This window comes from Scyliorhinus canicula, chromosome 19, assembly GCF_902713615.1.
Source record: "Scyliorhinus canicula chromosome 19, sScyCan1.1, whole genome shotgun sequence".
NCBI lineage: Eukaryota > Metazoa > Chordata > Chondrichthyes > Carcharhiniformes > Scyliorhinidae > Scyliorhinus > Scyliorhinus canicula.
This window is the reverse complement of record NC_052164.1, coordinates 104578038-104604201: the sequence shown is the minus strand read 5'-3', so window position 1 is coordinate 104604201 and position 26164 is coordinate 104578038. Positions and strand designations below refer to the sequence as shown.

Below are 26164 nucleotides of genomic sequence, written 5' to 3'. Positions count from 1 at the left end.
GCAAGGGTGATTGATGTGGGATCTTTGATGGGGGTTCTTTGATATGGGGGTCCCTGATATGGGATGTTCTCTATTATGTGGGGTTGTCTGTTAAGGGGGTTCTCTGTTGAGGGGGGTCAGTGATATGAGGGGTTCTCTGGTGGGGGAGGGGGTCTGGAGGAGGAGTTGGCTGGTGGAGTGGGCAGGATTTTTGTTGGTGGGGGGAGGGAGGAGCAGTCCAATGGACTTTGGTGGCACTGACCTGAACTGCCTACTCCTTTGGTCCACCCTGTCAGGACCACGCTGAAAAATACTTACCAATCCACACCCACGTGAAATCGACCCAGAGTACCGGAGCATCAAGGAGGCATGGAGAATTCAGTGCCTAGCTCATTAATAAGATGCAAATGGGTTCAAATGATCCACTTGCATCCTCCCACTGGCACAGGGTGCGAACCTCCACCAGCAGAGGACCGGAGCATGGCAAAAGGATTGGTATTAGGCGCTGATTCCAGTTTTTGCCCACACAAATTCTCCGACGCATCGGGAACTCTGGTACCAGCAGCAGACTGCGGAAAATCGCCCCAGGTGTTATGGTCTGTAATTCTCCAACATGTCTTCTTTATGACAATAGTGCCTGATTTCTTAGTGTTTTGCTGTGTCTGTTATATTCTTCTATGTTGATGTTCCCTGAGATGTGTTGTTACTGAATTGTATTAATCTGTTATGCATTGTTGGCTTTTGTGTTGTTCTGTATTGTAAATCAGAAACATTATTCTCAGTATTTTTTTTCTGATTTATTGTTGCACTGAATGTTCACACCCTAGGTCTCTCTCCATCTTACCTCTTTCCGTTAAAATGTTTATTAAAACCTATTCCTTTGAACATTTGAGGTAGCATCAGAATTGGAATAAATTGAGATGCAACAGGTTTTAAACAAATATGGAGGTGGAGAAAGGGAGAGGGGAGGAAGGATCAAAAGTCTGCAATAGGGTGGAGGACAGGAGAGATTAAATGACAAATGGGGAATTGGACAAAGCAAAAGGATGTGGTAATTGCACAAGTAAAGAAACAAATGGTGGGTTTAGGGGCTATGTAACTAAGAATAGTAAAACCATTTCCAACACTGTCTGAAAGATGGAGCGACGGTTATGAGCCAAAATTGTTGAACTTTGTTGAGCCTGAAAGGCTGTAAAGTTCGTAATCAATTGTTCCCCAAGCTTACACTAAATTTCACTGGAACAGTGTAGGAGACCAAGAGGGGTCAGAATGAGAGTGGTTCAGAGAACAAAAATTAAAAATGACAAAATGTTGATGGTAAACTTGGCAGACTGAATAGAGGTGTTCTGCAAAGCCATCAGTTAATTTAGAGGATCAGCCGTGGTCATGTTGAATGGCAGAGCAGGCTCAAAGGGCTGAATGGGCCATTCCTGCTCCTATTTTCAATGTTTATAATCTGAGACTCCACTTCACTGCTGGGGTAGAATTTCCTTTTCCAGAAACATGAACTCTTTTCTGTCTCTTCAGATGCTGCTTGATTTGCTGAGTATTTCCAGAAGTTTCTGTTTATATTTCTGATTTCCAGCAACTGTAGTATTTTGTCCTTGTGTGGCTCTACGTTATTTTTTGCTTACAGGCCGATGCAACCCTTTGGAATGTTTTGCTACTTTTAAGATATAATAATTTGGGTGACACGGTGGCACAGTGGTTAGCACTGCTGCCTCGCCACGCCAGGGACCTAGGTTTGATTGTGACTTTGGGTGACTGTGCGGAGTCTGCACAGAACGTTCTCTCCGTGTCTGCGTGGGTTTCCTCCAGGTTCTCCGGTTTCCTCCCACAGTCCAAAGTGTTGCAGGTTAGGTGGGCTGGCCATGCTAAATTGCCCTGAGTGTCCAAAAGGTTCGATGGAGTCACGGGGATAGGGCAGGTATGTGGACGTAGGTAGTGAGCTCTTTCGAAGGGTCACTGCTGATTTGATGGGCCAATTGACCTCCTGCATTGTAGGGATTCTATGACGATTCAATGAATAAATACAAATTGTGTAATTATTTCATATTAGCCCATGTGAACTGATATATATTTATTTTATTACTGTATTCTACTTTCTATATTGCTCTGCATAATTACTCACCAGTATTCCTTTCCTGTATGTGCTGATAAATACATGGTTGTGCTGTGCGGGGGCTGGTCTCTGTATTGTGGGTGGGATTTGGCCGTTTCTCAATCACTCGCCACCCTCTCCTGAGCTGCTGCCTCTCTGGATCTCATTCTTCTCCCGGGTCTCCAGGTGGAAACATGTCTTCAGCAGCTGCCCCAGGGTCAGGAGCATCAGTCAGCGGGCGCCTCTGCTTCACCCTCTCCGCATTCATTCTCACTATCACAGGTAAGAAATGCCCAGCGAAGTGTTCCCCAGCCCCAAGGCAGCGAGCGCTGTGTGAAGGCGCATTCTCCCCGCTTCCAGGTATCTGCACACAACCAATTTGGAGATCTCACTGAAAGTAACAAATTAATCGGTAGAAAAAGAATTGCAGGAATTTGTGGAATTTTAGGGAAAATGACTGTTTTCTCCGTAGATTAAGAGGGAGGTTTTTTTTGTAATTGATTGAACGTTCATTTCCAGTTGAGTCGTGTTTCTGCGAAGCTGTAGTTTGAGTGTGTAACATGTACAGTGAGGGGGTCCCGGTCCCGGTCCCGGGGAGGAGACTCTGCAGCGGCGGAGTTGGGATACACAGCACCTCCACTGCGAACGCAGATCCCTGAAACTTCTGTGCTTCTCTTTCGCGGCTTTTTGAGTTCTGTGTCCGAAATGTGCAATGGGAGATAAGGAGGAAACCGCCTTATCTGCGAGACGATGGGAAGGAAATAGAGAGGGGAAGCGGGAGCAGAGGCGTGGAACCCACCCAGCAGGGCGGAAAATTAGAGAATGAATAAAGACTGGAACCTGAGAGAAAATGGATTGAAAGATATACGCGACTGAAATACAGAGGTAGAAAATAAAAACATGACAATATAATGGAGAAAGAGACAATGACATTGAGACAACAAATTGAATGTTCAGCTAGATTCTAAAAGTTGTTGGAGTGGTTTGCAGCATATTTTGTAAATGTCGCCAGCCCACGTTATTGGTGTACCCACCTGGAATTGTTTGTGTATCTATTTTCTATACTGACGCATTACATACTATTCCTATTAACCTGAACATCCAGACATTATGTCGAGCTAAATGTATGCATACATTCACTTGTAAATTTAAAAAAATAATGCGAATAAGTCTTTCCAACTCGACAGTTTTAATATTTCACCTAGCTTTGTCATTAATCTTTCAAAATTCTGTTTGCATGCGGCCCTTTTGTAAAGCGGAGAGGTCTCAGTTAGAGGTCGGGTCCTTGTTGAATGTAGAGCTGTTGTAGGAATTGAACTAAAAGTCTCTCAATGTTTGAGTGCGGATTGCCCAATATTTATAGCAGCCACTCCCTGGAGCGATGGTCAGGATTGTTGGGCAATGTTAAACGGAGACAGTCATCGATTACCAATTCTTCTAAAGATTCAAACCTGAATTATTTTTTAAATCCTTTTGTTCAACTATTGTGAAATCACAACTAACTTATGATTATATGAAATAAAATAAATCTTATTTCCACAAAAAAAATCTTTACCAGGCGGTAAGAAGCTATTTATTCCAACCCAGAGACTAGATTGTGTTGATCACTCTCAATTGCTGCATGTTAGAAGAAAATAAACTACTTTAAACCTATATAATTTAATCTTCATCTTCACTCGAATGAGCAGCTTTTTTCTATTTCGTGGTTTGCCCCAGTTTCCCCTCCTTTGTCTCTCTTTATTTTGCCAACTGTGTTCTCTTTACTTCTGCTTCAGTTTCACACTTCAGCTCCATATTTCCTTTTCCAGCAACCCATTTACCAGTTCCTTCTTAGACAGTCCCTTGGGATTGAGGATGATTGCTTCCACTCCAGTTCGATAGGTTCTGAGATGGCTGATCAATCCAATGCACAAACTGTAGACTCTGCCATAAGCAGGGCAGGCAGTGCTTGGAAGGTCAAATAGATGTTGTCTGGTGCACACCCTCTGATGCCTTGACATGGAATCATAGAATTCTTAAAGCAACAGGAAGAGGCCAGTTGACCCATCATGTCTGGCTTGCTCTCTGCAAGAGTAAATCAACTCATCCCACATCCCAGTCCTTTCCTTTTAGCTGTACAATTAAAACCACAGAAAAGTTGCAGCACAGGAGGAGGCCATTTGGCCCATCTTTCTCTGGGGCCTCCATGATTCTCCATCTCCACTGGGGGAATTCCCGATGGTGAGGTTCATTTGTGCTTTGCAAAATTGAGAAACAGGCACTGTGGCTGATCAGGGAGAGAGAGATGACGTAGAACACGCAGAGGCGTGACTGTGGGCTGCCGGTCCTGACACTAGCTGAGCTGCTGGAGTCTGGGGGTCCCTGCCAGGGACGGCAGGGACATGAGCCCCCACAGGACTGTGGCGGTGTCCATGCATGGACCACCATTGCCGCAGCCTGCACGGTAACCATCTTGCTGCGCACCCCACTGACCATCCCTTGTTCATGATGTGGAGATGCCGGCGTTGGACTGGGGTGAGCACAGTAAGAAGTCTTACAACACCAGGTTAAAGTCCAACAGGTTTGATTCAAACACGAGCTTTCGGAGCGCAGCTCCTTCCTCAGGTGAATGGGACATAGCCCCGAGCCCAACCAGGTCCAATGGGCTGCATGTTGCCCCCAGTTGGCACTGCAGACTCTGCCCCCACATGGGGCACCTGAGGAAGGAGCTGCGCTCCGAAAGCTCGTGTTTGAATCAAACCTGTTGGACTTTAACCTGGTGTTGTAAGACTTCTTACTGTGCTCATCCCAGGTTCTGCAGTGACAGTGGCCGCCACCTGGCAAGGCATCACACAGTCTGCCTGATGACAACGCCTACAGTCACCCCTACAGGGGGGCACCAGACGGTGGCCGTGGAGCGTACTACTGGCAAGAACAGCCCCAATCGACTGTACCTCTGGCAGCAGGGATGGGCACCAGGGCCAGAGACCCCTCGGAGGCGGGCACTGACAGGGCCAGGAGTACGGAATGGTCAAAGGGGGCCATGTGGGGGCAGAGTCTGCAGTGCCAACTGGGGGCAACATGTAGCCCATTGGACCTGGTTGGGCTCGGGGCTATGTCCCATTCTAACATATCAGCCTTTCACTTGCTGAAGACAATGGATATTGGAATTCAACCAGCAATGGTGGCCTTTCTGCTGGTTGCCGCAGCCCTGGGGGATGCACTGTGGCTGTACGAGCTGGAGCTGCTCAAGGAGGAGAAGCTGCAGCAGTGGAGCCTTCACATGAGGAACAGGAGGCAGCTGCTGAGGATGATGAGCTGGCCACCCAATAGACTGAGGAAGAGGAAGTGCAAATGAGGCGCTGCATGAGGCCTCTTGTGTGTCGGCAGCACCTGTCATTCGAGGACCTGTCGGACCAGGCATGCCATTGGAGACCCCAGCTGAGCAGGGAGACAGTGCAACATATCTGCCAGATCATAGCACACATGGTGCCATGGGGAAATAGGGGAGGACACCCACTCCCAGTGGCCGTCAAGGTGATGGTCTTCTCCGCAACAGGGTCCTTCCAGGCGCCGAGTGGGCACCTGTCTGGAAGCTCACAGAGCTTGGTGATCAGGTGCATCCATGGGAGGCTCTATATGCCCAGTCGGCACAATATATGTATTTCCATGTGGACTGAGCCTGCCAGGATGCCTGGACAGCAGGGTGCGCTGCCATCACCGAGATGCCCCGGGTCTGGGGGGTGATCAATGAAATGCATTTCGCCCCACGAGCACCTGCAGATGATAGGTCACTCCACACAAACCAAAAAAGGTTCCACTCGATGGATGAACGTGCAGCTGGTGTCAGACATGAGATGAGCATCATGCACATCTGCGCCCGATACCCGGGCAATGTGTATGACGCCTTCATCCTGGCACACTCAACGGTTCCTGGCCTCTTCGAGATGCCCCCTCCCAGCTGGGGGTTGGGTCCTGTATGACAAGGGTTATCCGCAGCATTCGAAGACCCTCTACAACAATGCCCATGCAGAATCCAGGGCCGTGATCGAGCAGTGCTTTGGCATTCCGAACATCATCCATGACTGTGCCATCTCCCTCTGGGACTGGGCCACCTCCCTCTGTGTCGGTGCCACATCAGCCAGCGCCTGGGCAATGCCACTGACACTCTCAGCCATGGCCCGCTGTGACTGGGCCACGCTCAGGAACGCCGCTGCTATGTCCTGGTGGTTTTGGCACATGGCTGCCTGTGAGAGGGCCTGGGCCTTGGCCACCTCTGCACAGATTGCCTCTGGCCTTGGACATGCTGATCCATGGCCGAAACCCTCGCCCCCAAGCTCTCCACCGCAGATGCCATCCGTGTTTTGTAAATACTTCCCTACCTTTCTTCATTGTCAACCAGGAAGTTTAACTGTTGTGTTTTCATGCAACCAACAACTTTGTTTGAAAAGTTGGTGACAAGATTTTGGGTTTGAATCCAGTCACAAGTCCATCCTCTCATTCTGTCGTAAGTGATCCCATGACACTGTGCTGAAGACACATGAGCATTTTGGTTATCACCCCGAGCACTGGCCAATATTTTTCTGGGAAATGCAGCTTGGATAGGATACTTTAATTCGATGCAGCATTTATTGGGAGTTGAGTTGTGTGTGTAATTCTAGTTCAGGACGAGGGATTGTCAATAATGATAGAATAATGGTATCGAGAAAAAGATGACACCATGTTTACATTCTCCAGCTTTAGTTTTTCTTTATGAGGAGGGGGATGGAGGAATTAATATTAATACGCAACATGTACAGACTGGGTGAGAATTTGAAAACCCATACAGTCCATAATTGGGTAGATTGGAATGTAGGGACACAATTGAATCCTCGTGTCCTGCCGTTTAATGAGACCATGACTGGTCTGTGTTTTTACTTCATATTCTCACCTTTGTTTAATAACCTTAAAACGCTTTCTAAACTAAAGCTATCAATTTCAGTTTGGAAATTTCCAGTTAACTCCCAGCTTTAATAGTTGTATGTGGGAGAGAGTTCAATATTTCCACAATTCTTTAAACTAGTATGGCAGGGGGGTGGATACTTAAGCAGGGTGACAAGGGAATGAGAAACAAAAACAGTAATAAAAGAAAGAACATTAAATTGCAAAAACGGTAGACTGGGTAATCAAGGGAGAGGGGCAAATAGGGCCACAGTACAAAGAAAAGTTAGGATGAGTAAAAATGGCAAAAAGGCAGGCCTAAAGGCTTTGTATCTTAATGCACAAAATATTCGGAATAAGGTAAACAAGCATGCAATGCAAATCGAGGTAAATGGATATGATCTCAGCCATTACGGAGTCATGATTACAAGGAGATCAAAACTGACAACTTAATTTTCAGGAAAATTTGACCTTTCGGAAGGACAGGAGGGAAGGGAAAAGGGGTGGGGTAGCACTGTTAATGAGAGATGAAGCGAGGACAGGAGACAGTAGAGAAACAATCGAGACTCGGATGATATAGAGTCCTAAAAGCCAGCTGGCATGGGTCCCAAAGGTCGACCAGTTGGCAAAAGTGGGTCCTGAAAAAAAAAGCTTGAAAAGAACTGGGTTAAGTGAATTATCCTCATGGAACAGATTTTCTCTAATTTACCTTAAATAATATCATACAGGACTCATCAGTGTAAAACAAATTGCTAACATTTTTGTGCTGTTGGATCAGTGCCTACTAAGAACTGGATGGAAACTTTCTCAGACTACTTTCACAATGAGCTTTGAGATACATTTTTGTTCCATCTATCTGGGCGAGATTGAAGTCCAGATGCTGGAGGTGAGAGGGCACTGTACTACACCACCCAGTCTCCCTTGATAAACATCTCTTAAAATAAATCTAAACAAAGCACATCACAAATTGTTTGGTGCATTAATAGACTGAATAAGTATGGAGAGTACATATAAATAATCAGTGCCTCAGAATCGGGATGAAAATTAGTTCAAACATTTGACATTCTAACGGTTGAAGTGAATGGAAAATTTAAACCGTTGGTAATTAGAAGTAAAATCATAAAATGGTAGAATTTACATCTTTCTATTAATTTAAAATGTGTTGAAAACACAGCTAATGTTTTTGCAGGCCTTTATTAAAAGTAGATAGAAAATTTGAACTGTTGACCTCCACTTGTTTGTCCTAGTTTTCTTGAAATGTCCTGACTTGTTTGACCTACAAAAAGGAGTGTTATAATCCGCACGGGTCTCATGGGTTAGGGATGATTCACTACCCAGTGGAGCTTGCAGAATATGAGCTCCCCGATAAGAGAGCGGAGGACCCTTAATGAGGTTCACTTGACTTTGTATAAATAGATTCGGCCAGTAAGACACTGACTAGAGAAGACCCAGCAGGGAATTACTGAAGCTGTACATAATAGATAACGATGTTATATTTGTTTTTCTCTTTGTTGCTCCTTACAAAATGGCGACAAGGATAAAGACTGGTTTGCTATTGCTGTTGCTGAGCCACCTCCCCATCTCCTCAGACACAAGTTGGAATTTGCTTTGCATTATGTCACTTTTCTGATGAGTGGACATGTTTGATGCTGAACTGGAAGATTGGAATCAGTATGCCCAGAGAATAGGTTACCGTTTCCGCATCAGAAACATCATGGAGAATGACTGCAAGATAGTAATTTTGCTCACTGCCCGTGGCAAGCACATGTTCGGAGTGCTACAGAACCTTACCTACCCAGACATACCCAATCCTTTCCAAAGTTCAGCACGTGGTCTTGTATGGCAGACAGCATCAACAGAGTTGAAGGCAGTTTCCACCAAGCTGTCTGAGTTCAGTGTGGTGGATTGTATCCTGCTGTGGGTACACATATAGTCGTCTGGATAAGAGACATGAGTTAATCTTGGAAGACCTTCACAACAGTCGTCCGGGTGTGTCCAAGATGAAAATGCTGGTGTGCAGTAAAATATGATGGGTAGGCCTCAATGCGGACAATAAGAGAAGATGGCCCAGCAATGCTCCTTTTGCCAAGAGTATCAGAAGCTCCCGCGGGCTGCACCCTTGCATCATTGGAAATGGCCGGGTCGGTCGTGGGTGCGGCTGCATGCCGACTCTCCTGGTCCGTTTCAGGAGTCCATGGACGGGATTCTCCCTTCTGGGGACTAAGTCCCCACGCCGGTGGGAAAACCGGTGCCAACCACTCCGGCGTTAACAGCCCCCGAAAGTGCAGAATTCTCTGCATTTCCGGGGGCTAGGTGGATGCCGGAGGGGTTGGCACCGCTGCAGCCAGCGGCAAAGGGCCGGCGTGATTCCGTGCATGCACTGAAGGGCCGGCGTATTTTCTCACATGCACGGGGGTTTCTCATCTCCGCGCCGGCCCTCGGGTAGTGTTGCGGAACCCTACAGGGGCTTGGCGCGGAAGAAAGAACTGCTCCCACGGAACAAGCCACCCGCAGATCGGTGGGCCCAGATCGCGGGCCAGGCCACCGTAGGGGCACCTGCCCCGGGGTCGGCTCCCCCTGCGCCCCCCCGAGGACCGCCCCCGCATATTCACCTGCCAGGTCCCACTGTGCATGAGGTGAGTAATTCATGCCAGCGGGACTGGCCAAAAATGGATGGCCGCTAGGCCCATCAGGGCCCGGAAATCTCCGGGGGGGGCGCTGTCAGCAGGAATCCCGCCACCTCCACCACCCGAAAAACAGTGCCAGAGAATACGGCAGCTGGCGACAGATTTGTGCCCCCCCGGGATTCTCCAACCACTGGGGGGTCGGAGAATCCCGGCCCATGTTCCTATTAGTGATTGACACACATTCAAAGTGGCTTGAGGTACACAAGATGGCACAAACCGCATCTCAGGTGACCATCAAGAAGTTACGTTTATCATTTTACACGCAGTCCATGAAGTACATAACAGCACCCTTTTCACGAGTGAATAGTTTTCCGGATTTCTGAAGGCAAAGGGAGTGAGGCATATTCGGACCACACCATCCTCCGTCAAATGGTTCAGTGGAGCGATCAGTGCAAGCGTTTAAATGGGGCCATAAGAAATAATCTTCAGGATCAATGGTCACCAGGCTGGCTCATTTCTTGTTTAGCTACAGGACCACTCCACAGGCAGTAACTGGGTTGCCCCCGTGAAATTACTGATGGGCTGGAGACTTTGTACCCACCTTAGCTTGATTTTTCCAGACATAGGTGCGAAAGTGCACCACTACCAAGAGCAGAAAGGGCATTGCCCCTCTCGACATCGACCTTCCAGGCACTTTGCACAAGGTAACTCGGTATTTGTTTGAAACTACGCCGATGTTATCCTCCACCAAACAGGGCCAGTCTCTTACCAGGTGCAAACCCAGGGCCATACTATGAGAAAGCATCTTGGCCATATCGAGTCCAGGAGACTTCTCCTTCAGAAAGTTCTTCGCCCTCGGAAACTACCTCTAAATTCATATCTACTGCCTGATCAAGTCGCAGCAGAACCTTGGCTTCCCAAACCTTTTCTAGAATCGCATCTGCGGCCAGCTTGGGCCTCCACAGGACCAAAGGGTGTTGGGACACCAAGATGATTGAGGTCGTTGGCTTAGACTTGGAGAGGGAAACACAGGTGATCTCTGATGGGACGCCCTCAGATCCACAGACTCAGGAACAGCAGCTTCCATTGCGTTTGTGCTGGAGGCAGCATTTGCCCTCGAGAAACACACCGCTCGACACCCAGCCAAACATCAAGAGGGTCCAGCGCCCTCCTTTGCCACAGGCTTCAGAGGATTCTTCGGACTTTGAGAGGGAGGGATGTTATAACCTGTATAGGACTTATGGGGATCACTTGACTTTGTATAAATAGCGCGGCCAGTAAGGCACCGACTAGAGAAGACCTGTGGGGAACCACTGGAGTTGTACAGAATAGATAACTATTAAATAAAGAAAGTTTTGTTTTTGTCTACTAACCCGGTGGAGAGGTTTCATTGCCTCTTACAAAATATTCAACCTGCCAATGTACATAGAACATAGAAAAACACAGCACAGAACAGGCCCTGCGGCCCACGATGTTGTGCCAAACTTTTGTCCGAGATTAAGAACAAATTAATCTACACCCCATCATTCTACCGTAATCCATGTACCTATCCAATAGTCGCTTGAAGGTCATTAATGTTTTTGACTCAACTACTTCCACAGGCAGTGCATTCCATGCCCCCACTACTCTCTGGGTAAATAACCGACCTCTGACATACCCCCTATATCTTCCATCATTCACCTTAAATTTATGTCCCCTTGTAATGGTTTGTTCCACCCGGGGAAAAAGTCTCTGACTGTCTACTCTATCTATTCTCCTGATCACCTTATAAACCTCTATCAAGTCGCCCCTCATCCTTCTCCATTCTAATGAGAAAAGGCCGAGCACCCTCAACCTTTCCTCGTAAGACCTACTCTCCATTCCAGGCAACATCCTGGTAAATCTCCTTTGCACCTTTTCCAAAGCTTCCACATCCTTCCTAAAATGAGGCGACCAGAACTGCACACAGTACTCCAAATGTGGCCTTACCAAGGTTTTGTACAGCTGCATCATCACCTCACGGCTCTTAAATTCAATCCCTCTGCTAATGAACACGAGCACACCATAGCCCTTCTTCACAGCTCTATCCATTTGAGTGGCAACTTTCAAATATCTCTCTGCTCCTCCACATTGCCAAGAACCCTACCATTAACCCTGTATTCTGCATTCATAGTTGTCCTTCCAAAATGGACAACCTCACACTTTCCAGGGTTAAACTCCATCTGCCACGTCTCAGCCCAGCTCTGCATCCTATCTATGTGTCTTTGCAGCCAACAACCGCCCTCCTCACTATGCACAACTCCACCAATCTTCATATCTCTGGAAATTTACTGACACACCCTTCAACTCCCTCATCCAAGTTATTAATGAAAATCACAAACAGCAGAGGACCCAGAACTGATCCCTGCGGTACGCCACTGGTAACTGGGCTCCAGGCTGAATATTTGCCATCCATCACCACTCTCTGACTTATGTCGGTTAGCCAGTTCGTTATCCAACTGGCCAAATTTCCCACTATCCCATGCCTCCTTACTTTCTGCATAAGCCTACCATGGGGAACCTTATCAAATGCCTTACTAAAATCCATGTACACCACATCCACTGCTTTACCTTCATCCATGTGCTTGGTCACCTCCTCAAAGAATTCAATAAGACTTGTGAGGCAAGACCTACTCCTCTCAAATCCATGCTGACTATCCCTAATCAAGCAGTGTCTTTCCAGATGCTCAGAAATCCTATCCCTCAGTACCCTTTCCATTACTTTTCCTACCACCGAAGTAAGACTAACTGGCCTGTAATTCCCAGGGTTAACCCTGTTCCCTTGTTTGAACAGGGGCACAACATTCGCCACTCTCCAATCCCCTGGTACCACCCCTGTTGACAGTGAGGACCAAAAGATCATTGCCAACGGCTCTGCAATTTCATCTCTTGCTTCCCATAGAATCCTTGTATATATCCCGTCAGGCCAGGGGGACTTGTCTATCCTCAAGTTTTTCAAAATGCGCAACACATCTTCCTTCCTAACAAGTATCTCCTCGAGCTTACCAGTCTGTTTCACACTGTCATTTCCAACAATATGGCCCCTCTCATTCGTAAATATTGAAGAAAAGTACTCGTTCAAGACCTCTCCTATCTCTTCTGACTCAATACACAATCTCCAGCTACCGTCCCTTGATCGGACCCACCCTCGCTCTAGTCATTCTCATATTTCTCTCATATGTGTAAAAGGCCTTGGAGTTTTCCTTGATTTTACCTGCCAAAGATGTTTCATGCCCTCTCTTAGCTCTCCTAATCCCTTTCTTCAGTTCTCTCCTGACTATCTTGTATCCCTCCAGCGCCCTGTCTGAACCTTGTTTCCACAGCCTTACATAAGTATCCTTCTTCCTCTTAACAAGACATTCAACCTCTCTTGTCAACCATGGTTTCCTCACTCGACCATCTCTTCCCTGCCTGGCAGGGACATACATATCAAGGACACGTAGTATCTGTTCCTTGAACAAGTTCCACATTTCAATTGTGTCCTTCCCTGACAGCCTATGTTCCCAACTTATGCACTTCAGTTCTTGTCTGACAGCATCGTATTTACCCTTCCCCCAATTGTAAACCTTGCCCTGTTGCACGCACCTATCCCTCTCCATTACTAAAGTGAAAGTCACAGAATTGTGGTTACTATCTCCAAAATGCTTCCCACTAACAAATCTATCAGTTGCCCAGGTTCATTACCAAGTACCAAATCCAATATGGCCTCCCCTCTGGTCGGACAATCTATATACTGTGTCAGAACAGCTTCCTGGACACACTGCACAAACACCACCCCATTCAAACTATTTGAACTAAAGAGTTTCCACTCAATATTTGGGAACTTGAAGTCACCCATGACTACTACCCTGTGACTTCTGCACCTTTCCAAAATCTGTTTCCCAATCTGTTCCTCCACATCTCTGCTGCTATTGGGGGGCCTATAGAAAACTCCCAACAAGGTGTCTGTTGTTTTCCTATTTCTGACTTCAACCCAATGTAGGTCTACTTCAACCATTATTCGTGTCTTTCTTAGATGTTGATTGATCTGCTGGGGTTTGCTGGCATTTTCTGTTTTTAATTCTAATATATATTGATTTTGGCCAAGAGCACAAATATCATGAGGTCTGTCCGGACTGAGTCCAGGTGAACTCTTCAATTAGAAACAATTCTTGAGGCTTGCCCAATTTTTACCAAATTGTTCTCCTTCTTTGTGAATTATACCATGGGATGGCAATAATTCTTTGTGACAGGTAATGATATTGTGAAAGAAAATGCTGCAGGAAATTAAACATTTCAGACATATACAAATCAAATTGAGATAATATTCTCTGACCTGTTTAAACCACTTTGATGAATTATTACCTTTGGCCAATGTTACTTAAGTCATAACACTCCTGACATTTCTTTGTTAGAAATGTCATTTTCACCTTCCTTGTCAGAAGCAAAATGTTTCTTGATGCCCCACAGAGAAATGGTTTGGCATTAAACCTTGCTGTTGCTGGGAAGATTGTACGGTTGAATATGGACCAAATAAACTCTTGGCTGGGAGATTTTGTTTGTCTACAAAGGATTAGTAAAAATGGATAACTCCTTGTTAGAATGATTGCTGTCTTTGGCAGTGTTTGACTATGATGAAGACACATAAATTAATATTACATATTATTTTAACACTCAGTCTGAAGTCACTGTTCTCTGAAATTTAAGCTGTACTTTTGGTTTATGTCAAATTTAGCATTTCAACGAGAATCCTCGGTGTCAGATGTTCCAGCTGTTGTTAACCTCAGTTGATAGATTGACGGACCATATGCTATATAGCTTTGTTTTGATGATTAAAGTTTCCCTCAGCTGCCACTGAGATGTGTGAGGTCACAATGTGGAATAGTAACATAGAACAGCACAGAACAGGCCCTTCGGCCCTCGATGTTGTGCCGAGCCATGATCACCCTACTCAAACCCACGTATCCACCCTATACCCGTAACCCAACAACCCCCCCCCCCCTTAACCTTACTTTTTAGGACACTACGGGCAATTTAGCATGGCCAATCCACCTAACCCGCACATCTTTGGACTGTGGGAGGAAACCGGTGCACCCGGAGGAAACCCACGCACACACGGGGAGGACGTGCAGACTCCGCACAGACAGTGACCCAGCCGGGAATCGAACCTGGGACCCTGGAGCTGGGAAGCATTTATGCTAACCACCATGCTACCGTGCTGCCCTAACGTTGAGCATTCCAGGGTACAGACTGATTTAGATCCAACATGAAACTTGTTCTATGATATTCCTATCAAACCCTAGCCAGGTAAAGCATAGCCTAGATGTAGATAGCTGTCTACATGTTGTGCCATCTGCCGCTTTGAAATCAGGTGCAGAATCAAGTTCCCTCAACTATCCTCCAGAATTCATCTTAACCATTAGTTAGCTTCAAAAGAGCAGAGATTCCCAAGTGGTGTTCTTTGGAATTCTGGTGTGCCACGAAAGCTCCACAAGTGTGCCACAAAATAAGATTCAAAATGATTGAACTTTAATGTAAATAAACTAAATCTAGGGATGCGATTCAGTGGACTCAAGTTAAAGTCACCCAGGTGCGGCCGTTGAGTCCCGGGTGCTGGGTGAATCTACAGTCTTGAGTGTTTATGGCTCATTTAACTATTCAGATCTGGATCTCACCCAGCGAGGTTTCACGCCTGCCGCAAAGCCCTATTTGGGGCTCGTGCGCGATTCACCCGTTGTGCCCAGATCGACGTCGGGTGCAATGGGATCGCTGAATTGTGCCCCTAATCTTTGTTTCCAGCTCCATGTTCACATATCCAAGTCCTGATGAACCTCGGGCCTCCCACGCGTTAGCCAGCTGGGAATGGGCCATATATGCATGGTTCGGATTTTAAACATCGTTCAGGCGCATGCACCGAACTGATGTAAAAAAAAGTATCAGCACTGCGCACCGGTGACCCTCTCTGGCTTTCACATGCATGGTTTGGATTACCAACATAAAACATTCTGAACCGCACATCTGTAACCCTTTCCTGGCTGATGCATTCACAGGTGATCCTAGGTTTTTTGGGAATTGGAGGTGCTGGAGTTGAAAACAAAGGCCTTGTGTGCCTGCACAAAAAGCAAAAACACAAAAGGGCACAAAAGCCTGGGAGAAGTGAGGGAGACAAGGAGAGGTTGGGGGGAAAAACAGGAGAGAAGACAGGGAGAAGTAAAAAAAACAATGTTCCCAGTAAGGGAAGAAGACAGAGGTAAGAAACAGGAACCAATATTGTATTTGACATGTAAATGGTGATAAAGCTTTCATTAGAAACTTCTTAAACTAATGCAAATTTTGTTAAATGCTTGACCTGTTTTAGCGGGTTTTAGGGATAAAATGCTTTTGCAAGAGGGCAGTTCAGTTGGAGAAAATAGGAGGTGTGCCTCAAATATTTTAATAGTATAATGGTGTGTCATAACATAGAAACGGATAGGAACCACTGCCCTACAGAACCAGTATAGAACATTCTGAAGTGTTAACAGGACAGAGGCAGCGCAAAGAGGAGGCTGAAAATGAAAACAGTTCTGTTAAATGCAGCAGCAAGATGTTCTTTAAGTACTTTAACAACTAGAGGACTAAAAAAGATTGAGAAAATAGAGAAGAGAATAGAAATTAAAACTGAGGATGAACATAAAGTACATAAATTTCTGACTGCTTCCCAGAAAGATTCATTCTAGAAGACCTTGGGATATAGTCCTGCAGACAATCCAAGTATATCTATGGATGTTGATGTCGATGAAATGGAAGTTCTGTGTGGTGTTTAATTGCTAAGGAAGACAATGGACTTGGTCTTTCTCCATAACCCTGAGCAAAATTAGATGGGCCTAGTCTCCCATGCTACTTCACCCTCGTCTACCACAATACTTCCTGCTGCCATCTGGTGAAGTGATAACATGTTTACGGCTCGTGATGCTAATAGTTCAAAATAGGCAGTATTTAATCAAGGTGACAGGAATCTTGCTAGACAGCTGGAGTTCTGGCAAGAGCCCTCCATTGCCACCTTTGAGGAAGGCCTGTCAAGTTAGGTCATAATTAGGTACATGAAAGGCCAATGACAAACCTTCTCTGGGAAATTTCACCCCTGAGAGCTAAATATCAGCACCTGTTCATTGCAAGAAGCACCAGTGAGTGTGATGGCAGCTGTCGGCAATGCACTCACTGGAGGCCCAGGATTAGTGAAGGACAGCAGACTACGGGTGAGTGAGGGCACAAGAGGGTTTGGGGGGTATGTAGGAGGCAGGTTTTGGAGCAAGGACAGGTCATGTGGCTCTCAACTGGCCCCATCTTCCTGATGCTGGGTGCCTGTAAGACCATAAGAACTAGGAGCAGGAGTGGGCCATCTGGCCCCTCGAGCTGCTCCGCCATTTAATACGATCATGGCTGATCTTTTTGTGGACTCAGCTTCACTTACCCACCGGTTCGCCATAACCCTTAATTCCTTTACTGTTCAATTATCCATCTATCTTTACCTTAAAAACATTCACGAGGTAGCCCCAACTACTTCACTGGGCAGGGAATTCCACAGATTCACAACCCTTTGGGTGAAGAAGTTCCTCCTCAATTTAGTTCTAAATCTGCTTCCCCATATTTTGAGGCTATACACTCTTGTTCTAGGTTCACCGGCCAGTGGAAACAATCTCCCTGCTTCTATCTTATCTATTCCCTTCATAATGTTATATGTTTCTATAAGATCCCCCCTCATTCCTCTAAATTACAATGAGCATAGACATAGAATTTACAGTGCAGAAGGAGGCCATTCGGCCCATCGAGTCTGCACCGGCTGTTGGAAAGAGCACCCTACCCAAGGTCAACACCTCCACCCTATCCCCATAACTCCGTAACCCCACCCAACACTAAGGGCAATTTTGGACACTAAGGGAAATTTATCATGGCCAATCCACCTAACCCGCACATCTTTGGACCGTGGGAGGAAACCAGAGCACCTGGAGGAAACCCACGCACACACGGGGAGGATGTGCAGACTCCACACAGGCAGTGACCCAAGCCGGAATCGAACCTGGGACCCTGGAGCTGTGAAGCGATTGTGCTATCCACAATACTACCGTGCTGCCTAGTCCCAGTCTACTCAGTCTGTCCTCATAAACAATCCTCTCAACTCCGGAATCAACCAGTGAATCTCCTCTTCACTCTCTCCAGTACATGTACATCCTTTCTCAAGTAAGGAGACCAAAACTGTCCACATTACTCCAGGTGTGGCCTCACCAGCACCCTGTACAATTGCAACATAACTTCCCTGTTTTTAAACTTCATCCCTCTAGCAATGAAGGACAAAATTCCATTCGCCTTCTTAATTACCTGTTGCACCTCTAAACCAACATTTTGCGATTCATGCACAAGGACACCAAGGTCCCTCTGCACAGCAGCATGCTGCAATTTTTTTACCATTTAAATAATAGTCCATTTTGCTGTTATGCCTACAGGCATGCTTTTCAGAGTCCCATGTTTGACTCCTGGCTGCAGAAACACAAGAAATTCTGTTTTTCTCCAGAAAGGCTGTATTTCTGAACTGGCAGAGAGCCTGGATGAATCCATTTACAGGAGAACCATGACAGGCTGTGCAAACAAAGTCCAGAAGCTCTCTTCTGAAGGCCTCTGAATATTGCATTTTCTAAACTTAAGAGAACCTGAATGAATTAATTTCAAGAGAAGATCATTCCAGGATAAAAACAAAGACTTTAATCAGCAGCCTTGTTTTGGAGAAAAGTGTGCCAAAACCATCATCTGAAACAAAGACTCTTTTTCCTTTCACTTATGATTTTTACCTCTCTCCACCCCTCTGTGTTTGTCTGTCTTGTGTGTGTAGAGGGTTGGAGCAAGTTAAAGTGGGAATTCGGTATTAGCTAATAGTTAACCAGTTGTATTTGTTGCATATTTCGTTATAATTCTTGTTTTAAATAAACAGTAATTGTGTTTACATTTACAAACATGGTGACTGTGATTATTGGGAGCCAAAGACCAAAGACGTTGGGTATTTTTAGAAGAATTATTGATTATTTAGAATGGGGATATCGTTTTTTGATCTTGGAGAAATGCAGTTTGGGGCCTAGGTTTGTGTCTTGGGATGACTGTTGTGCAAGAAGGGGCCCCTATCAGAGAGGTGAAAAGGAGGTGGGAAGAGGAGCTGGGAAGAGAGCTGGAAATTGAATTGTGGGAAAAAGTCTTGAAGAGAGTCAATTCATCCTTGTCATGTGCCTGACTTGATCCAGTTCAAGGTGGTCCACAGGGCCCACATGATGGCAGCCCGGATGAGCAGGTTCTTTGAGGAGGTGGAGGACAGATGTCGGCGGTGTGGGGGTAGCCTGGCGAACCGTGTTCATATGTTATGGGCATGTCCAAAACTGAGGGAATTCTGGCAGGGATTTGCAGATGTTATGTCAGACGTCCTGGAAGAGAGGCTAACTCCGAATCCAGAATTGGCAGTATTTGGGGTATCAGAAATCCGGGGGCCAAGGTGGTGAGGGAAGGTAATGTCTTGGCCTTCTCCCTGGTGGCCCAGAGACGGATTTTGCTGTGATGGAGGGGCTTGGAGCCCCCGAAATCAGGAGTGTGGGTCAGCGATATGTCAGGGTTTCTCAGTTTGGAAAAAAATCAAGTTCGCCTTGAGAGGATCAACTCAGGGGTTCGCCCAGAGATGGCAGCCGTTTGTTGATTTCTTCAAGGAAAATTAAACATCAGCAGTAAGGGGGGGGGGGGGGCAGGGAAAAGTAGGGGGGAGGAAAACAGGAGGCATGGCAATGTTAGTTAAGGACAGGGAATTTAGTATACGGGTAATTACGAAATAGGGCGGGGGGCAGTAGGGGACCTTGTTTTCTGTTTTTTTCATATAGGTGTTTTGCGTATGTCAGCCCATGCGGTTGTTTGTTAAACTGTGAAAATTACAAATGCTTCAATAAAATATTTTCTAAAAAAAAAAGACTGTTGTACAAGGCCCCATCAGCTAGTGTCCGCACCAATACCACGTGCTCGGGGTACTTCTAATTAATAAGGGAACAAGATGGGCCCTCTGTCCCCCCTTCTGTTTGCATTGGCAAAAGAGTCTTTGGCTATTGCAATGAGGGCTTTAGATGAGTGGGGAGGAATAGTGAGGGGAGGGGTGGAGCATCGGGTGTCCCTGTACGCTGATGATCTTTTACTTTATGTGATGGACCCAGTCCCCACCATGGGTGGTCTAATGGAACTACTGAGGCAATTTGGCATTTTTTTCAGCATAAAACCTAAACTTGGAACCTAAACTGCCGCATGTTGCGGTTGCGTTGACTCTGCTCAATGTGTCTGCCCATTATCCATCCTCCATCTCACCACCAAGCTCCTCCTCCCACTTACGCTTCAGCTCCTCGGTCTGCATCTCCTCTGCCCCCGTGAGTTCTTTGTAGATGTCGGAGACGCTCCCTTCTCCCACCCATCCCCTAGACACAACCCTATCCTGGATTCCCCCTTAGTGGTAGGAGTGGGAAGGATGATACCTGTCTACGTAAAAAGTCCCGCACCTAAAATATCTAAATTCGTTCCCCGTTGCCAACCCAAACATCTCCTCCAGCACCCTCAAGCTAAGGAAGCTCCCCTCTAAAAACAAGTCCCCCATCCTCTCAATTCCCGCCCTTCGTCATACTCGGAACCCCCCATCCAAGCTCCCCAGGGCAAACTGGTGATTGTCACATATTGGGGACCAGACCGATGCTCCCTCCACTGACCCTAGATTTTCAGGGTCGCCACAACTATGGGGCTGGTGGCGTACCTCGCCGGCGGGAACGTCAGAGGTGCCGTTATCAACGCCCCCAGACTGTTGCCCCTACAGGAGGCTGCCTCCATCTGCTCCAAGACCGACCCCTCCCCCACCACCCACTTCCTTATCATGGCTATGTTAGCCGCCCAGTAATAATTACTGAAATTCGGGAGGGCAAGCCCCCCCCCATCCCCCGATTCCACTCGAGCATCACCTTCTTCACTCACAGGGACTTACCCGCTCACACAAAGCCCAGGATGATTTTATTAACCCTCTTAAAAAAAGGACCACGGGATGAAAATTGGGAGACACTGAAATACAAATAAAAATCTCGGTAGGATCGTCATTTTGACCATCTGCACTCTCCCAGCCAACGACAGCAGGAGCGCATCCCATCTCCGAAACTTGCCCCTCATCTGTTCAACCAACTGGGACAAGTTCAACTTGTGTAACCGGCCCCAGTCGCGCGCCACTTGTATCCCTAAGTACCTGAAACTGTCCCCTACTAACCTAAATGGCAGCTCCCTCAGCCGACCCTCCTGATCCCTCGGACTACAAACATCTCGCTCTTTGTCATATTCAGTTTATACCCCGAAAACCGCCAAAATTCCCCCCAAATCGCCATAATTCCGCCCATTCCTGCCCCTGTAACCGATACGTGTAAGAGCAGGTCGTCCGTGTACAGCGAGACTCAATGCTCCACCCCCCCGAGCCAGCCCCTTCCAACCCCTTGAAGCTCTCAGAGCAATTGCCAGCAGCTCTATAGCTAATGCAGACAACAGTAGCGAGAGGGGGCATCCCTGTCTCGTCCCCCGGTACAGTCTAAAATAGTCTGACTACATCTGCGGGAAGTGCACCCAACTCCAGCTCCTCGAGAGCCGCATTAGGGACCTGGAGCTGGAGCTGGATGAACTTCGGATCATTCGGGAGGCGGAGGAGGTTATTGAGAGGAGTTATAGGGAGGTAGTCACACCTCAGGTAAACGAAGAAAGTAGATGGGTTACCGTCAGGGGAGGGAGAGGGAACCGGCAGGCAGTGCAGGGATCCCCTGTGGTCGTTCCCCTCTATAACAAGTATACCGTTTTGGATACTGTTGCGGGGGACGACTTACCAGGAGTAAGCAATAGGGCGCAGGTCTCTGGCACAGAGTCTGTCCCTGTTGCTCAGAAGGGAAGGGAGAAGAGGAACAGAGCACTTGTCATTGGGGACTCCATAGTTGGAGGAACAGACAGGAGGTTCTGTGGGAACGAAAGAGACTCACGGTTGGTGTGTTGCCTCCCAGGTGCCAAGGCTCGTGATGTCTCTGATCGTGTTTTTGGGATCCTTAAGGGGGAGGGGGAGCAGCCCCAAGTCGTGGTCCACATAGGTACCAACGACATAGGTAGGAAGAGAGATGGGGATTTGAGACAGAAATTCAGGGAGCTAGGGTGGAAGCTGAGAGCTAGAACAAACAGAGTTGTTATCTCTGGGTTGTTACCCGTGCCACGTGCTAGCGAAGTGATAAATAAGGAGAGAGAGGAGTTGAACACGTGGCTACAGGGATGGTGCAGGAGGGAGGGTTTTGGTTTCCTGGATAATTGGGGCTCATTCTGGGGTAGGTGGGACCTCTACAAACAGGATGGTCTTCACCTGAACCAGAGGGGTACCAATATCCTGGGGGGGAGATTTGCTAGTGCTCTTCGGGGGGGTTTAAACTAATTCAGCAGGGGGATGGGAACCTAAATTGTAGTCCCAGTGTACAGGATGTTGAGAGTAGTGAGGTCAGGGATAGGGTTAAAAGTTCGAAAGAGGGCACCGGCAAGCAGGACACTGGTTTGGTGTGTCTACTTCAACGCCAGGAGCATCCGGAATAAGGTGGGTGAGCTTGCAGCATGGGTTGGTACCTGGGATCTCGATGTTGTGCCGATTTTGGAGACATGGGTAGAGCAGGGACAGGAATGGTTGTTGCAGGTTCCAGGATTTAGATGTTTCTGTAAGAACAGAGAAGATGGTAAAAGAGGGGGGGGGTGTGGCATTGTTAATCAAGGAAAGTATTACGGCGGTAGAAAGGACACTTGAGGACTCGTCTACTGAGGCAGTATGGGCCGAGGTTAGGAACAGTAGTGGAGAGGTCACCCTGTTGGGAGTTGTCTATAGACCTCCGAATAGTTCCAGAGATGTAGAGGAAAGGATTGCAAAGATGATTCTTGACAGGAGCGAGAGTAACAGGGTAGTTGTTATGGGGGACTTTAACTTTCCAAATATTGACTGGAAATACTATAGTTCGAGTACTATAGATGGGTCAGTTTTTGTGCAGTGTGTGCAGGAGGGTTTTCTGACACAGTATGTAGACAGGCCAACAAGGGGCGAGGCCACATTGGATTTGGTACTGGGTAATGAACCCGGCCAGGTGTTAGATTTAGATGTAGGTGAGCACTTTGGTGATAGTGATCACAACTCGGTTATGTTTACTTTAGCAATGGGCAGGGATAGGTATATACCGCAAGGCAAGAATTATAGCTGGGGGAAAGGCAATTATGATGCTATTCGGCAAGATTTAGGATGTATAGGATGGGGAAGGAAACTGCAGGGGATGGGTACAATCGAAATGTGGAGCTTTTTCAAGGAACAGCTACTGTGTGTCCTTGATAAGTATGTACCTGTCAGGCAGGGAGGGAGTTGTCGAGCAAGGGAACCGTGGTTTACTAAGGAAGTTGAAGCACTTGTCAAGAGGAAGAAGAAGGCTTATGTTAGGATGAGACATGAAGGCTCAGTTAGGGCACTTGAGAGTTACAAGTTAGCCAGGAAGGACCTAAAGGGAGAGTTAAGAAGAGCGAGGAGAGGACACGAAAAGTCGTTGGCGGATAGGATCAAGGAAAACCCTAAGGCTTTCTATAGGTATATCAGGAACAAAAGAATGACTAGAGTAAGATTAGGGCCAATCAAGGATAGTAGTGGAAAGTTGTGTGTGGAATCAGAGGAGATTAGGGGAAGCATTAAATGTATATTTTTCGTCAGTGTTTACACTGGAGAAAGACAATGTTGTCGAGGAGAACACTCAGGTTCAGTCGACCAGGCTAGATGGAATTGAGGTTCAAAAGGAGGAGGTGTTAGCAATTTTAGAAAATGTCAAAATAGATAAGTCCCCTGGGCCAGATGGGATTTATCCTAGGATTCTCTGGGAAGCCAGGGAGGAGATTGCAGAGCCTTTGTCCTTGATCTTTATGTCGTCTTTGTCGACAGGAATAGTGCCGGAAGACAGGAGGATAGCAAATGTTGTCCCCTTGTTCAAGAAGGGGAGTAGAGACAACCCTGGTAATTATAGACCTGTGAGCCTTACTTCGGTTGTGGGTAAAATGTTGGAAAAGGTTATAAGAGATAGGGTTTATAATCATCTTGAAAAGAACAAGTTGATTAGCGATACTCAACACGGTTTTGTGAAGGGTAGGTCATGTCTCACAAACCTTATTGAGTTTTTTGAGAAGGTGACCAAACAGGTGGATGAGGGTAAAGCTGTTGATGTGGTGTATATGGATTTCAGTAAGGCGTTTGATAAGGTTCCCCACGGTAGGCTATTGCAGAAAATAAGGAAGAATGGAATTGAAGGTGATTTAGCAGGTTTGGATCAGTAATTGGCTAGCTGAAAGAAGACAGAGGGTGGTGGTTGATGGCAAATGTTCATCCTGGAGTTCAGTTACTAGTGGTGTGCCGCAAGGATCTGTTTTGGGGCCACTGCTGTTTGTCATTTTTATAAATGACCTGGAAGAGGGTGTAGAAGGATGGGTTAGTAAATTTGCAGATGACACGAAGGTCGGTGGAGTTGTGGATAGTGCTGAAGGATGTTATAGGATACAGAGGGACATAGATAAGCTGCAGAGCTGGGCTGAGAGGTGGCAGATGGAGTTTAATGCGGAAAAGTGTGAGGTGGTTCACTTTGGAAGGAGTAACAGGAATGCAGAGTACTGGGCTAATGGCAAGATTCTTGGTAGTGTAGATGAACAGAGAGATCTCGGCATCCAGGTACATAAATCCCTGAAAGTTGCCACCCAGGTTAATAGGGCTGTTAAGAAGGCATATGGTGTGCTAGCCTTTATCAGTAGGGGGATTGAGTTTCGGAGCCACGAGGTCATGCTGCAGCTGTACAAAACTCTGGTGCGGCCACACCTGGAGTACTGCGTTCAGTTCTGGTCACCACATTATAGGAAGGATGTGGAAGCTTTGGAAAGGGTTCAGAGGAGATTTACTAGGATGTTGCCTGGTATGGAGGGAAGGTCTTACGAGGAAAGGCTCAGGGAATTGAGGTTGTTTTTGTTAGAGAGGAGAAGGCTGAGAGGTGACTTAATAGAGACATATAAGATAGTTAGAGGGTTAGATAGGGTGGACAGTGAGAGTCTTTTTCCTCGGATGGTGATGACCAACACGAGGGGACATAGCTTTAAATTGAGGGGTGATAGATATAGGACAGATGTCAGAGGACAGTTTCTTTACTCAGAGAGTAGTAGGGGTGTGGAACGCCCTGCCTGCAATAGTAGTAGACTCGCCAACTTTAAGGGCATTTAAGTGGTCACTGGATAGACATATGGATGAAAATGAAATAGTGTAGGTCAGATAGGCTTCAGATGGTTTCACAGGTCGGCGCAACATCGAGGGCCGAAGGGCCCGTACTGCACTGTAGTGTTCTATGTTCTAGTCCGAGGTCGTCCTATTCATCCTTAAACTAGCCTCCGGGGCCTGGTACAACAGCCTGACCCAGTCGATAAAGCTCTTACCGAACCCAAATCGTCCCAGCACCTCCCATAAATGGTCCCACTCCACCCGGTTGAACGCCTTTTCCATATCCATTGCCACAACTACCTCAACCTCCCTACTCTCCGGGGGCATCATGATCACATTGAGCAGCCTTCTGATATTGGCCACCAACTGCCTGCCCTTGACAAACACGGTTTGATCCTCCATAATCACATCTGGCACACAATCTTCAATCCTGGAGGCCAAAACTTTGGCCAGCAACTTGGCATCCACATTACGCAGGGTGATCAGCCTCTATGACCCGCATAGCTCTGGGTTCTTGTCCCGCTTCAATATCAACAAAATACTGGCCTGCGACATCATTGGGGGTAGCACCCCTCTGTCCCTTGCCTCATTGAAAACCTTGACCAGCAACGGCCCTAAAATACCAGAGAACTTTTTATAGAACTCCTCCGGGTACCCGTCCGGCCCTGGGGCTTTACCCGACTGCATTGCCTTAAAGCCCTCGACTATTTCTTTGGCCCTAATCAAGACCCCCAGCCCATCTACCAGCTCCCTACCTACCCTTGTGAAGGCCAGTCCGTCCAAAAAGCGTCTCATCCACTGCAGCATCTTCTCAGCACTTCAAACTTCTGCTTTGGTAAGCTTCTGGGTTAAAAAGCCGAAACAAAATCCGAGAAGAAACCCCCCCCCCCCCCAGGGAGAGAGAGAGAGAAAAAAAACCCACCCCGGATGAAAAGGACCGAAGCTGCATTCACCTTTTTAAAAGGTCAGGTCCACTCTTCACCACGCTGCTTCTGGCTGGGCGCACTCGTCCTCTCGATGCTTTCTGGCCGGGTGCGTGACCAAGTGCACTCTTCTCAATGTTTCTGGCCTGAAGCTGAAGAGGCTCTAACTTTTCCTGCCTGTTTAATTGGCCGGGTTCATTCCTCTCCGCGCTGTTTCAGGTCAGGTTACGGGGAGAAGGCAGGAGAATGGAGATGGGAAACGAACCAGCCATGGTTGAATGCATCCAATATCTCTTCTGCCACCTCTCTTAATACCCTATGG

The 26164-nt window shown here is 47.0% G+C and overlaps 1 protein-coding gene across 3 annotated transcripts in view; it reads left to right on the top strand.

The window, feature by feature from the left end:
• Positions 1-2191: 2191 nt before the first annotated feature.
• LOC119953875 (cell surface glycoprotein MUC18-like) overlaps positions 2192-26164 on the top strand; it is a 251544-nt gene continuing 227571 nt past the window's right edge. For all 3 annotated transcript variants that reach the window (XM_038778486.1, XM_038778485.1, XM_038778484.1), the window contains exon 1: positions 2192-2362. In XM_038778486.1, coding sequence (XP_038634414.1) covers positions 2275-2362 — 88 coding nt within the window. In that variant the 5' untranslated portion in view covers positions 2192-2274. The remainder of the gene's footprint in view (positions 2363-26164) is intronic.